Source organism: Alternaria atra (assembly GCF_907166805.1).
Source record: "Alternaria atra isolate CS162 genome assembly, contig: 35, whole genome shotgun sequence".
NCBI lineage: Eukaryota > Fungi > Ascomycota > Dothideomycetes > Pleosporales > Pleosporaceae > Alternaria > Alternaria atra.
The window spans coordinates 1,985,148-1,999,144 of record NW_025091334.1 but is presented as its reverse complement, the minus strand read 5'-3'; the positions used below and the strand labels follow the sequence as shown (position 1 = coordinate 1,999,144).

At 50.8% G+C, this 13,997-nt stretch overlaps 3 protein-coding genes across 3 annotated transcripts; 2 read left to right on the top strand and 1 right to left on the bottom strand.

Annotated features, from left to right (window-relative positions):
• Nucleotides 1-381: 381 nt before the first annotated feature.
• ALTATR162_LOCUS11560 (uncharacterized protein) lies at nt 382-5,352 on the top strand (the record flags this gene model as incomplete). The annotated part of the gene is made up of 1 exon (XM_043319202.1): nt 382-5,352. The coding sequence occupies one exon, from the start codon at nt 382-384 to the stop codon at nt 5,350-5,352; it is 4,971 nt and encodes a 1,656-aa protein (XP_043175137.1).
• Nucleotides 5,353-6,884: 1,532 nt separating this feature from the next.
• On the top strand, nt 6,885-9,466 carry ALTATR162_LOCUS11559 (uncharacterized protein; the record flags this gene model as incomplete). Its single annotated transcript, XM_043319201.1, has 4 exons — nt 6,885-7,364; nt 7,430-7,982; nt 8,035-9,075; nt 9,129-9,466. The coding sequence occupies 4 exons, from the start codon at nt 6,885-6,887 to the stop codon at nt 9,464-9,466; spliced, it is 2,412 nt and encodes an 803-aa protein (XP_043175136.1).
• A 2,512-nt stretch (nt 9,467-11,978) lies between these two features.
• ALTATR162_LOCUS11558 (uncharacterized protein) lies at nt 11,979-13,688 on the bottom strand (the record flags this gene model as incomplete). The annotated part of the gene is made up of 4 exons (XM_043319200.1): nt 11,979-12,010; nt 12,082-12,968; nt 13,017-13,557; nt 13,607-13,688. The coding sequence occupies 4 exons, from the start codon at nt 13,686-13,688 to the stop codon at nt 11,979-11,981; spliced, it is 1,542 nt and encodes a 513-aa protein (XP_043175135.1).
• Between the last annotated feature and the right edge of the window lie 309 nt (nt 13,689-13,997).

The following is a 13,997-nucleotide window of genomic DNA, read 5'->3' as shown; positions in this document are numbered from 1 at the left end:
GATTACCTAGATACTGTCATGAAAGGATCCAGATGCGCGACATCGTCGTGGTGCGCCTTTTAGATATTAGGGCATAAGTGACTGGAAGCCAGAGAAGAGAATCTGTAAGGTGTAATATCGTCCAAGCGCTACCGCCGAATTCAGGGCGTAAAGTGATGTCATAGAAGGCATCTCAGGCTTCCAACAGCCCTTTCAACCACACGACCGCCCCACAATGCGGCCCGCCTGATCTTTCGCCTTCCTCCATCCGACCACGCCTGCCTACGCCGCCCTTCACGTGCATCGTGCCTGGCATTCTGAATACTATATCAATGATGTCGCTGCTACAAGTAATTCAGGACACCAGCGTGTGCAGCCCATTCTACCTCGGCTCCACACAAGATGACCGCTGATCTCGACACGCGTCGCATTCGAGCTTCCACGCCTGCTGAGCTTCGAGACTACTACAGCCAGACATTGAATGATGTGCCAGTCGGAGAAATCACAACGCAACTTCTCCAAGCTATCGAGAGAGGCTCGATATCCCCGTTTACGTTTACACCATGGCTCGGCGTAGCAAAGTCGCCATCCGTCATCCGCGAAGCGCTCAGCCAGAATTTCTCTGTACTGACCCGCAAATTCGCGATCAAGCAGCTTCGCAAAGCACTCCGTTCATCGCGATGGAGGGAGACGTGGGAGGGGATTGGAGGTACTGCTGGTTTGCTTGACATCTTTGCTGACTTCTCGGTGCGCGAGATCAGATCAGCTTGTGTGGCAATTGGCAGTTGCGGTAGAGGGACGGACTTGGCTGAGAAAAGGGAGCTTTTCACACAATTCTTCAAAACGCTACACCCAGATCAATTCCCTGATACGCCGCACAGGACCAAGGATAGACGTGCACTCGGAAAGTTCTATGGATATTTGATTCCTGCGTGCTCAGAAAACCTAGTGAAAAAGGCTATTGCGAGCGATTATAAAGGAATATGGAGAGTGCCGCCGGGAAAGCATCTCATCAAATACTATCCGGAGTATATGCAAGAGCAGCTCATTCGATCACTCAGCGCGGCGCAGTCACCCACCCTCGACATGTCCATGTTTCAAGGTCTATTGCATCAGTATCCTCCGGCCAAATCGACCACGACTGGCTTCTCGAGGTCTATGGAATTTTCTTTGAAAGTTCTAGAGACCTTGAGCAATTCAGCCCGCCGCGTAATGGAGGATGAAACCTTCATCGACCAACTCGTCAATCCCCTCTTGAAACGCGCTATCAAGAAGAATGCAGACTGGAACACTACACAACGAATCGTGGACCTCACGATGCGATATTTGGAGATCCATCCAAGCACGGGTCGCCACATTACTGACTTCCAGGGCGACTTCCTCCAGCAAGTGGCCTTTTGCTGGTCACAACAGCCAAGCTTGTTCGAACAGCAACTCCGGAGACTGTGTTCTCATACAGTATGTGGTACGATCAGCAAGACCAATATCGGAGATTGGAATGACATCCTCTCTGGGATCCCAGCAAAGCAAAGTTACCCACTCTTGAAACTCTGTTACCAAGCGTCTACCTCACTTGATCTTGAGAGCGATAAAGATCTTGCGAAAACCGAGGGCTCGATTCATCACAGCTTCTTTTCCAACATGTCTCCTGCAGACGCTCTTCTACTATTCTCTCGTTTGAGAAGAACAAGGGGAGACATAGATCTGATCGACGCAGATCGGAATTGCTCCATTTTTAGCTCAACTTCGACCTTCGAAGGCTCAAGTGGCGACCCGAATCTGATTCACATCTTCCTACTCAGCCTGAACGGCAAACAAGATGAAGCCAAGACCATGGCCAGTGGCTACATCGATATGCGCAAGAAGAAGGCTGCCACTGCGTCTCATCCGGAGCAACGCGCATTCTTCGCCAAGTCAGCGCTGTTCGCTGCCATAGCCACTGGATCACTTCAGATGCTGAAACAAATTCTGGAATGGGCTAAACGTTTCTTACGAGATCCGCTTGTGATTTGTGAGATCTACCTCCATTCGTATCCTGAAGAAGCTATACGTCTACTGTCAGGTATTCCTGAGTCAATTAATAGGATGTTAAGCCAGGTCGAGCTGCATCAGCGGGTTTCTGCAGCAAACACGATTCTGCGAGACATGTTTGATACAGTTTGCGAAGCCTTGAGAGAACCATCATTCCGGGCAAACAATTGGAGCGGTGTCTTCGAATTGTTCTACCAGGTTGTCAAACTGCGCATCGATCTCACACCGACAGTCAAGAAGCAGCTTAATGCTTCTGACCAAGAGATACTGGCTTGTCTCTGGGATGAAACAATTCCGATGATTATTGCGATTGAGGAGAAGGCGCAGCAAGAGGGCTATGAAAGACTTCACGCTAATTTCCTCCGCGGCATTCTTGCCTATCACAAAGGCTTCACAATTGAGCTCGGGAGCACCGACAACTCGACCTATGCATTCTTCGACTCGCTCGCTCGTGCGCGAGATGAACTCTGGTGCAGGTTGCGGCCTTCAGCTCATCCTGCTACAGCCGCACTTCCCGAGCCTTTCCCACGAGGACTTGCACTTCAATATCTTACCGCTCCGTGGATCTTAAATGTGAAGGATCTGAACAGCGTTGCGCCTTACATTGCATCGCGTACCCATCGTACCCTGTTTCCAGACCCAAAGACTGCACTTCAACCTTCACCATCGGACGAAGACTCTCGAAAGGCAAGCGGGATGTTCGTGGATTGCTACCGACACGCTCTACAACTTTACATACCTAAAGCATGCGACAGAGCGGAGAGACAAGGACGTGTCGGAAAAGTGTGGGAGTATGCAGTCGGTCCTTTGAGTTCAACCCGGATGACGGAAGATGAGGCGATACGCTTTTGGGGCGACAAGAAACCACGGTGTTTGAGTGAGTGGCCGCCTGAGGATGCGATGAGCACTATCAAGAAGCCTTGGCCGTTGCTACCAGAGGACGACGGTTCCGGTGAGTCGTGTGAATGGAACCCCTTTGCATCAAGACCAAACTTTCCTGCACGAGAACTTGGTGAGCCCACCTATGTAAATTTCTCTGTGGGCATATGTCAGAGCATGTATGCAACGCCTTCCACGATTCTCCACGTCGCCGCGTCACCAGCTAAAGTTCCTGCCTACAAAGAAGAACTCCGACATCTTTGGACTACAACACGCGATATGGGTGAAGGTGGTGTCTTGTCGGCTTTGTTGTATCTCGATGCAAAATTCTTTAGCAACGACCGCCTACTAGCTACTCCATTCCCTTCAGCAAAAGACACGCGATACCCCTCTCTGTATCTAGACGACGACTTCCTCATCTCGGAAGAGCCCAACAAGTACATAGCTGCCAGGGACATACATGGTCATCTCGATACGATACCTCCTGCATTACTGGCACAGTCCGCACAGAACCTCATCAGCGCGCTCAATAAGTTCGATAAGGATTCGAGTGGTTTGGATCCGCACGAGGTTGCTATGGAGCTAGTCGCGCGATTGTGCGAGAGTGACAGACCTGGTTTGGCCATTCAGTCAGTTGTCCGTACGATTCTGGGCAGGCCAAAGTCAAGCTCATGGCATCGGAAACTACTCAAATCTAGTTTCCTCCGACGACTTCCGGCTACGCAGGCAAGATCTTGCATCGAAGCTTTTGCCGACGGGCTCTTTCATATTCTTCAAGGCAAGGATGGTAATAAGAGGAACCCAGACGACCACGAAGTTGCATCGACAGATGAAACGCATGCCAAAGTAACTACAGTCAAGATGCTTGCTCAGCTGTTCCAAGACTTGGACTTCATCGGATCGGACTATGCTCTTTCTGTGCTATCGAGACTTTCCAAAATGAAACTACATGTTGACGTTCGGCTCAACATTGTCAAAAGCCTTATTGTCCTGCTTGAGTCTAAGTCTGGAAAGCAGTCTCGCGAAGTACTCACCCTCCTGGAGTTGTTCATACGGCTAGCAGGAGTCTTAAATGAGAGACAGCCGCTAGACGAGGCGATCTGGGTGCAATGCGAACAGGATCTATCCCTTCCCGAGCTACAATCGGGTATTACGGGTACTGAAAGTTCAGAATCACCGATTCTGGTCGCTCTGGTTGCATATCTTCGTCATGACAAGACCACTGCAAGCGATTTCCAATCTTTCGTTGATCGAATCATGCTGCCAATACTGCGGAGCCTAAGAGATCAAACGGCGAGGTGGGCAGCATTGTTCCTTCGCAAATATGGATTGGAAGATGCGTTGCTTGGAGACTTTAGCATTCCACCCATCCCGCGACACCCGTCCGTGAATAGGACTTTACTCTCGGTAGAGAAGGAGAAATTACTTCATATTCCGCGCTTCGTATTGGAAGAATATGTGGCTTATATGTCTTTCAGAATCGCACTCCCAGCGCCCATGCGAGCAATGAATCAACGGCTTGGTGCTGACCCTGCACTGCGTTCGCTTCCTGAAGTCCAAACATGGCTGCAATTGTACGGACAAACGAGCGACGCTATAGGCTATGACTTTACGAACGATATGTATCTCGATGTCGTCGGACTTCTGGAGCATGCTGTAGATTCTTCTGATGATGCGGTCATTACACCAAAACTCGTCCAGGAGCAATTTCTCAAACTTTTCACTGCATCACTTTGGAACGACGCACCAGTATACAACAAGTCCATGAAAGACCTTTGCAAAAGGCTACTGACTGGTCACTACCTCGGCAAGAAGTGGTGGTTACCGTATGGCAAACCGATCTTGGAGGCAATGGTGTCCTACGTAAACACTTTGCGCACACGAGAATGGGGACGCGATCCCGCCCGAAAGCCTTCAGTATTACCTGACACGTTCCCCTGGCGTCTTCTCCTGCTTGACTATCCATGGCCATCACGCGATGAAGATGAAGCAATACGCGAGCGGAAATGCAAGATTTTTGCGGGTCAGCTGATCGCCGTTGTCGACAAGATGGGTCCAGTCTACCATAAGCAATTTGATCAGATGTCTACCTACCTCGCCACTGATATTGTGCGTTCCGAAGGTAGCCAAAGGGGAGAAAAACGATTTGGCACGAGGATGGTTACCTACGATAAACACGATCTGCTACATGGCGCGCTCATCAACAACCGCATCCTGACTGCCATCTACGTAGGCGACATCAGTAAGACAAGACTGAGCTGGCTAACAGCACCGGAATTGATGAGGGTCGAGGTTGCAGCAGCACTGATAGAGCTTGTGGGACCTAAGTTGTGGGAGGAGAAGGCTATCGTCAAAAAGGAGATCAGGGTCCGATTGAAAGGTCTGATAGAAACATGGAAGGCAAGTGAAAATGAGGGCGTCAGAAGAAGAGGGTGGGAGATTGAACAAAACCACCTGAGGTAGGTTCACCTAGAGAATGGAGCACAGAAATAACTTCTGTAATTTAAGGCCTAACTTTTATGTCCTATTGAATCTTTCGGTGCCGTTCACCGTTGACTGGTGGCCTGATCAAAACGACTTCGCAACTTAGCGTGCTCCGCTTGATCTACATACTGCAACTCAGGAAGTGCGGTGATGCGAACTGTTGGAACCCTTCAAGTCGCCATAATGGAGAGTATAACATCACAATGGTATTCATCGCCATAGTTTCCTGATCGTCAATACATTCCGGCACTCCACCAACCACTAATATTCCCCTTTACCACTACCTCGTTGTTCTTCTCCAACCGGCGTCGGATCGCCATTTGCATGTTCCCGTTGATTCTCGACCTATGGCCCAGCTCAATAAGCTATGCATCCGACAATCTCCCTGCCAATTATTACAGCATCTCATCATTCATCACGATGCCTCTCTGGTTCATCGAATGTGCGTCCTGTTCCCACAAGAGGGGTCAGGTTCCCCTCCATATATCGGAAATTCAAGCCGCAATGGGATTAGGAGCGAGGGGACCTTGGATGATAGAAGACAGACATGGTGGAAAGTGGTCCGGGTTTGTTCACTCATGAATCCACCGCATCATGGTATTGGTCAGAACTTGCAGATCAAGGGCGTTTGTACAATGGATTTCCAGTCAGGTACCATCCCCAGAAGCCGGTCCTGACAATGCTGGACATGCATTAGCAAAAGATGCGGACTGTATTTAGGTAATCTTGTGGTTCTGCGTCAGTCTACCAGCATATGTGAAAGGTTGCAGAGATGCAGGGATCATTCATGATGCAATCTTCGATAGCAGACCTTTCGAGGCTGGAGCTTATTTGGCAGATTGTATTTCCCAGTGATGACGGCGTGTTTCCGGAGGATTGAGGATACGATATGTCAGCCAACAACTGGAGTAAATTGACCTTTTCTTGAGGGCGAAATTGAAACCTAGAATGCAGCTGTAAAGCCTCCATGCCTTGAAGACGAAGGCAGAACTGGATTGCGGAAAACCCCCTGCGCTAAAGGCTTAGCGGCGGTCCGTGCTGCCAAACGTCATGTTTCTACGTTCACAATTCATACAAACACCACACGTGCTTCCGTTATGCGAATTTCGAGAGTCTAACCGACACGCAATGCTCAAGCTCGCGGAAATGTATACGCACCTTCTTACCCCGCTCAAAAAGATGCCTAAGCTTTCCGAAGCACATGCCCCTGATGGTAGCAACGGGTGTGCTCCAGAGCCCCACGTATCGGCCCCTCCCTGACATACTTGATGCCAACCAGGAAGAAAACTTTCTTCTCAGGGACCTGCGATGACACCGTGATGTCGATTGATGGTTCAGGGAACCTCTAAACCCTCCCAAGTCCATGAACTCATCACCTTGAGCCACCCTAAAGCTGGTAAGGACGGAGTATATAAAAGGGGGCATCTGCTTGCTTTCAGAATTGAGCATTCTACTAGATCTATACAATCGCTATTCTCCTACAGTCGTTCAATCATCAGTAATCGACCAACATGTCAGGCTGCTCGCTCGTTGCCGCAGGCTTGCCGTCCCTCATTGGGACGGCCACCCCAACCTTCAGCTACGATCAAGCCAAGCATTCATTTGGAACTGGCGACGAATTCGGCATCCAGATGACTTACATGTCGGGAACTTCTACTTGTTATCAAGGAACTAGGCCTACCTTCACTCCTATCATTTCCAACCCCTATCTCTTGTACACCCGTACCTGCTCTTATGTCACACAAGGAGTACCCGCAACCTACACAGGTATCTTCTGTAACAACGCCGACCTTTTCAACTGGGTTAACGTGGGTGCTTACACGCTCGACAATTTCCAATTTCTCAACCCATTCGCAATCACCCCTCGCCCTTTTACTGCCACATTCGGCGACCAGCCTGCTCCGACCACAGTCGCCACAACCACTGTTCTGGTGACCTCGACTACTACCAACACTGCTATTGCTCCCATTCAGCCCGCAGCGACTACCACGGTCACTTCCGCCTCCTCTACTAGCACAAAGACAAGCACAGCCACTGTTACCTTTCCGGTCACCAGTCCTTTCACGCAGACCATCACCTCGTGCCCAACGTCCTCGAGCACGTCTACACGATTGAGCTCTTCCAGCCCATCTCCTTCCCCGATCGTGCCGTCATCATCTTCCAGCTCTGCTGCTCCGATCGCGTCGTCATCATCGTTCAGCTCATCTCCTACCCTGATCGTGCCGTCCTCGTCGACTCCGGTATCGACTACCACCGTGGTCGTCGTTTCGACAGCTACGCCATCGCCAAGTTCCTCTTCCAACTCTGCTCCAGTCTCGTCGTTTTCCTCATCTTTAGTGGCAACCACAACCGTTGTCGTCGTGTCGACCGTTTCCCCGACACCGAGCTCGTCTTCAAGCTCGTCTCCCATCCCATCGCCAAGTTCATCATCCTCTCCATCTCCCATCCCATCATCATCATCTTCTTCTTCTTCCTCCGTTGCTACTACTACCGTTGTAGTCGTGACTACCGCTACCCCAACGCCGGGCTCCACTTCGACTTCGTCACCCTCGCCCGCTCCGGTCAGCTCATCTGTACGCACATCCTCCAGCTTGACCTCATCAAGCTCCGTATCCGGCTCCGTCACTCCTACTTCAGCTAGCCCGGCGCCATCTGCATCAGCTCTGTCTTGCCCTGCTAGTAATGGTGCGACCTTCAGCACGTCTCAAGGAGACTTCGTTGTTGAATGCTTCATTGACCGTAGCAACCATGATATCGGTATTGCACCGAACAACCCTGCGACGTATGAGCAATGTATTCAGGCTTGCGCGAGCGCTACTGGTTGCCAGGCTGTCTCTTACCTTCCTAATGGTCCTTGCTACTTGAAGAATGGTCTGGGTGCGCCCAACTCCAACAGCAACGTCTGGGGTGCCAGAATTGCATCTGTACCTGTAGCATCATCCTCGGTAGCATCCATATCTTCCGCACGCTCTTCTTCCCCAGCCGTTGCTACGACCACTGTTGTTAGTACCACAGTAGTTACCGCCAGCTCCTCTGCCAGTTTTGCTGCCAGCCCCGCCGCCAGCGCTTCGTGCCCTAGCTCAAATGGTGCTACCATCACTGCCAATGGTCAACAGTACCTTGTCGAGTGCGGTTCTGACTACGCGGGCGGAGATATTCCGGGTCCAATGAGCCCAACCTACCCAGGCTCCTATGAAAGGTGTTTGGCGGACTGTTCTTCTACTGCAGGCTGTGTCGCTGTCAGCTACGTCATTGGCGGTCCTTGCTACTTGAAGAACGCGGTCAGTGGTGCGAGGACCAACTCCAACATCATCGGTGGACGATTGATTAGCAGTATCTCGACTTCCGCAGCATTCACTTCTTCGGCAACACGCACTTCTTCTTCTGCGACTACCTCGTCTGTGGCCACCTTCTCTCGCATTACCTCATCTTCTTCTATGGCAGCTACAAGCTCAGCCCCAGCCACTTCGGCTGCTTCGGCTCCTGGGCCCTCGACTGTCACTGTTACCACGACGATTTCCAACACGGCGTACCAGTGCGCATGCACGCCTACCAGCGTCTTTAATTCCTCGTCGAGCGCTCCTGCCGCGAGCCCAACGGGCGCTTCTGTCACCTGCCCGGGTTCCAATGGTTCAACCTTCACGACTTCATGTGGTGCACTGTATGCCGTCGAGTGTGACGCTGATCGTTTCGGCAATGATCGTAAGTATTTCATATTTGTTGTTTCAATACGCAACAGCTAACACAGTATACAGTCCCGAACGGTCTCGTCTACACCGACACATACGAGCAATGTCTCCAGGCCTGTGACACCACCACTGGCTGTGTTAACGTCTCCTGGGTCATTGGCAAGCCGGGTGCTTGTTACATGAAGGGCAGCAACGGCGCCATTCAGAACAACATGAACATCATCGGAGGTCGCAAGCTTTCCGGATGCTCTACCTTGAAGCTTCATCGCAAGCGCGTTGCGGTCACCGCTCCCAAGCAGAAGCTTAAGAAGCGTGCCGGTTTCTACGGCCCTGACTTCACATTCACTCAGGACCGCGTGATTGCAACCTCGACTGCGACCATCAGGGCTACCGCTACTACGTAAGTATTGCCTTTTTTCTGTTTTTCACGCACTTGCTTACCTACGAATGACAGTACCTCGACACCAATCTCTGGTACCGCCACCCAGACTGCTTTCACCGTTGCCTCTGCCACCATCACCACCACCACAAGCGTGCCAACCACCGTCTACAACATCATCAGCATCACTACATGCCCAACTGCTACCCCCATCCTCTGAGCAGTGACGTCGAATTCTTGGTGCATGCTAACACTGTCAAGCTCGTCGACCACGGCCAACCCCAGACAGGGCTTTTGTAGTGCCTGTTACCACACGTTAATCTCAACTACTGTCACTCTTTAGCACATGCTTCACTCTTTAGCGACAGCAAAGCGTGTGCTACTATTATAGAAACAGTAGACAGTTTAATGAAAGTCCTTGTCTTCATGAATTCATGGTCGATTCGATGCTATGACCTGTGATTACATGCGCCCATGCATCTGCCTGGAATGTCTTTGATTCCACGATGAAACATATTCCATCATCGCGAGCCAACGCAGAGCCCTTTCAAGATCCGCCAGCACGTATCTTGTCGCATCACCCCCCACTTTAATCACAGCCTCACATCCATTCATCGACTAGCTCACCTATAAAATCTTGTCTCGGGCCCCCAAAATGCAGAAAAACTAACGACAACACCATCTACCAAAACTTCACCCAGCCCAAGACACAGAAAAGCACAACATGTACAACCGATTCACCCCCCAAGAATGGGCGCGACAGAACCCTTATGCCTACTCGCGCGGTATCTCGCCTCCACGTGGTCGCCACGAAGAACCTAGATCAGGTTACCATACCAACGATTACCACACTGTACGTCGCCCGGCTAGTCCGGCAAAACCATTGAAATTACAGAGGACACCGCGTGTTAACTCTATTCGCCAACCGCGTATGCACGCTAATATGTCGACCGGGTCTGGGCCTGGCAGAAGTGCGATTGATATGGTGATGATGCCGGGTGGTTATTGGTATGGAAGTGATTAGTACCGGATGGGAGAACATCGGGGGAGATAGTGGAGAGATATGAGCGGGGGATGGTGGAGGGGTGGGAAGAAAGTTATATGATGTTTAGAGTTGATTGGAGTGGCATTAGTGGATACTCTTTACGACAACCAAGGGGGTGAATGTTGCATTTGAACTACTGAATTGGGGTTGAATTTTCTTTTTCTATAACTTATCATACTTTACTTCAATCCTGTTTGTATCCTTCCCGCCCCTACAGTACATTTTGAAGTTTCATTGTAAGCGAAATAAAGACCTCCCAGCATCCTTCTTCAAACTCGCGCTTTGCGGTCTGAATTCACTCCCGCATTATTATCACGGTTATGACTGTCGCAAGCACCGAGCCTCATACCGTCCTCGATTGTAGCTTTATTCCACTTCATGGCCATGAGATGAGGCAGACATATTGTAGTTGGCTTGACTCCTTATCATGGATTTCTCCTGCGCGTAGAGCTTTGGAAGGTAGATGGTTCTACCGCCAGTGTTGATGCTGACAGTAGTATCTATACCGGCTGTGAGCTGGTAAGTGCGTAAGAGTATATCATCATCCGAAGTTTGGTAGGAAGTTCGAAAAACATGTCGGAGGTACTATGTGACGTCACTGTCGGTATTACAGTCGTTGATGTTGGAACGCGGGCTACTAGTACGACATGTGTATGTGTTTGAGGCTTAGAACGAAAGCAGACGAGAAATGGCATGTACATTCGCGGTGACTAACATCGTAGAGTGGACCAACCGTATTTTGGTTGTCGTACCATGGTGCTACGGCTTCCTTACCCAGGTATATTTGCGCCATCTCTTATCCGAGACGACATTTTCGTATGGGTTCATGCAGCTTGTGGATGTCGTGAGTGGCCCGCCTGCTCTGCATCTACAAATGCTCTGGAATCGTGACAGAGGATACAAGTCTAAGTTTTTAAGGTCGCTGTTTTGGCTAAAGTATTGTGATTGCTGGAGCACAGCACTGTCAGGCCGCAATAGAGAGCAGCAGTCAGCATCTCCATTTCAATCCCGAAATCCTCCACCCACCTTTCATACGTCACGTCACAATATACCTACAAGCCAAATCAACAGTCAATATTTCACATCTAATTTCATATCTTTCTCTGTGCCTGCGTCGAGCGTGGGAGAGTAGGAGGGAAGAAAAAAACCACATTCGCTAAGCCTAGCCGCTGAACCGCTGATTGCCACAGATTGATAATATAACGCCATGCAAACAATGCCATAACCTTCTCAAAGCGCCATTTACCATCCATGCAACATAAAACAGCGTGAAAACATCATATTCTTGCCAACCCTTGTCTTTCGTGCGCGAGCACCTTCTGAATACAAGTCATTATATCGGTCTCCCTCTAATCGATCCGAGTATGGCACGTAATTCAGCGTGGGTGATGGACTGCCGACGACGTCTGCGAGGGGGCATTCGCGCACTGCCATCGTGGGCGACGATTTGGGGGCCATCAGAGGCCATGAGTCGAAAACTTATGGCGGTATTCTACACCAAATCTACGTTGAACTTCCAGGTGCCTGTCAAAGTTAGCAGCAGTTCAATGAGGGCCACAAGGTGCGAGTCGAATGGGGGCTGAGCAACTACATACCGAGCTTCAGGTTCTCCGCTGTATCGTTGAGAACGATAATCCTCCTTTTTGTGCAGTATGAAGTCTTATCAAGGATATCGACCTTGAGGTCCTTGAGCTGATCAATGGGCTTCTCGAACATCTCACTGAGATTCTCGACTGCCATTTCCAGATCCTTTTGGTTGTCCTCGAAGATCTCCGTAAGGTTGTTGCGGGCAAGGTAATAAGCAAAGGCGTAGGTCCACTTAAGTACCTGTCGACACTGCTGAAGCGCATGTGACGCCTGGTCCAGGAACTGCACCTCAATCCACGACATGCCCGATGAGTTTTGTAGTTGTTGCATCTTCTTCTCCGTCTTGAGGTAGAGGTCCTTGTCGAGCTTGGCCGATTGTTCGTGGTTCGCAAAGCGGTTGTAGTAATGAAGGTATCGTTCGAGCGACTGTCGCGACTTGGCCTGCGCATCACGAGCTTCGGATCCGCTCTTCTCTTCAAAACGATTGCAGTTGTACCAGCTTGTGCCGTGCTCTGACCACTTGCCCATACACATCCAGCAGAACTCGTTGCGACACTTCCTGCACGTCATGTGGTTGCACCCTCCATTTTTCTCGATGGTGGAGTTACAGTTGGGGCATTCTTTTGTGTTGGCCGATATCCAGTTGGCTGTCTCCGAGTCGTCCTCGCACTTCTTGACCCACTTTTTTACCAGGGCACACGGTGCGGGTTGGTGGTTGTTTAACGTGCACCCAAAGCAGAAGTCGTGTCCGCACTCGCAGTGTACTGTCGGCACTATCTTGGTGAGATCCTTGCTCTTTACCGGACATTCTACGGCGTATTTGCAGTCGGGCGCAGGGCACCACTTGAGGTTCTCTTTATCGTCGACGTATGTTCGTGTGAGGAGGGTGTGGTATCTATAACCGTTAGCAGGTTTGGGGAAGGTAGAGCGGCAATCAACATACCTGTCTTGGAGATCTGCTGTAACGAGAAGGTCTAGCGATTTCGAGTCGACTATCCGAGTGCAGCCCTCTCCGGGACAGCGTATCCGAGCGGCCTCTCCTTCGTCTTGGATCTTGGTGCCGAGGTACTGCCTGTAGCAGTCCAAGCAAAACCTGTGTCCGCACTTCATGGCAAACGTCCGCATGTCCTTGTCATCGCCGCAGCAGATATCGCAGACGAAGCCCGGTATCTGCTCGATCTTGGGCGGGTTTGTGGTAGAGTCCTGGCCCAGTCCTGCTGTCTCTAGGACTTCGTCTGTCTTCTCCATGTATTGATCGATCAAACGCTCCTTGTTCCATCGTAGGTAGCGGAGAAGGATAGCGGCGGCTTCAGGTGGTTGGCCGAGGATGCTCGAAACCTCGTCGATCTGCTTGTCTTGCTGTGCTTGGATCTGGGCAGGGTCAAAGACTTTGAAGTCAACTTCGAAAGCCTGCTTAGTGGGCTTGATGTCCTTGTCTTGCGATTCAAAGCCAACGTCATCTTGGTCCATGTCAAAGTCGGAGTCTACACAGGGTTAGAATACATTTCCAATAGCAGCTGAAGGGATGCGCACCCTCCTCCAGGCCCAAATCGCTGTCCTGGTCGTCAAAGTCGTCGCCGCTCATGGAGCTGTTGAAGTCGTCGTCGGAGTCCATCTTGTCGGCGTCGGTTACGGGGGTAGCCGGTAAACTGACAACAGGGGAATTTGTCTTCTTATGGGGTGGTTCCTCTGCGGGGCTGAGGTAGTTGTCTGCCTCGTCGGCCTTCCGCTTGCGGAGGGTAGTTGGAGGCGTGATGATGGAGATGTCCCGCCTGATGACGGAACGCTAGCTGGACAGGCTGCGGCGAATGAAGCGTGTGTACAAACAAGAGATAAGGCCTGAGGCGCGCGCGCAGAGTGGCGGTACAGGTGCAGTAGAAAACAAGGGTATTGGTCAGCTGAACAGAAGGGACGGAGTCACAAG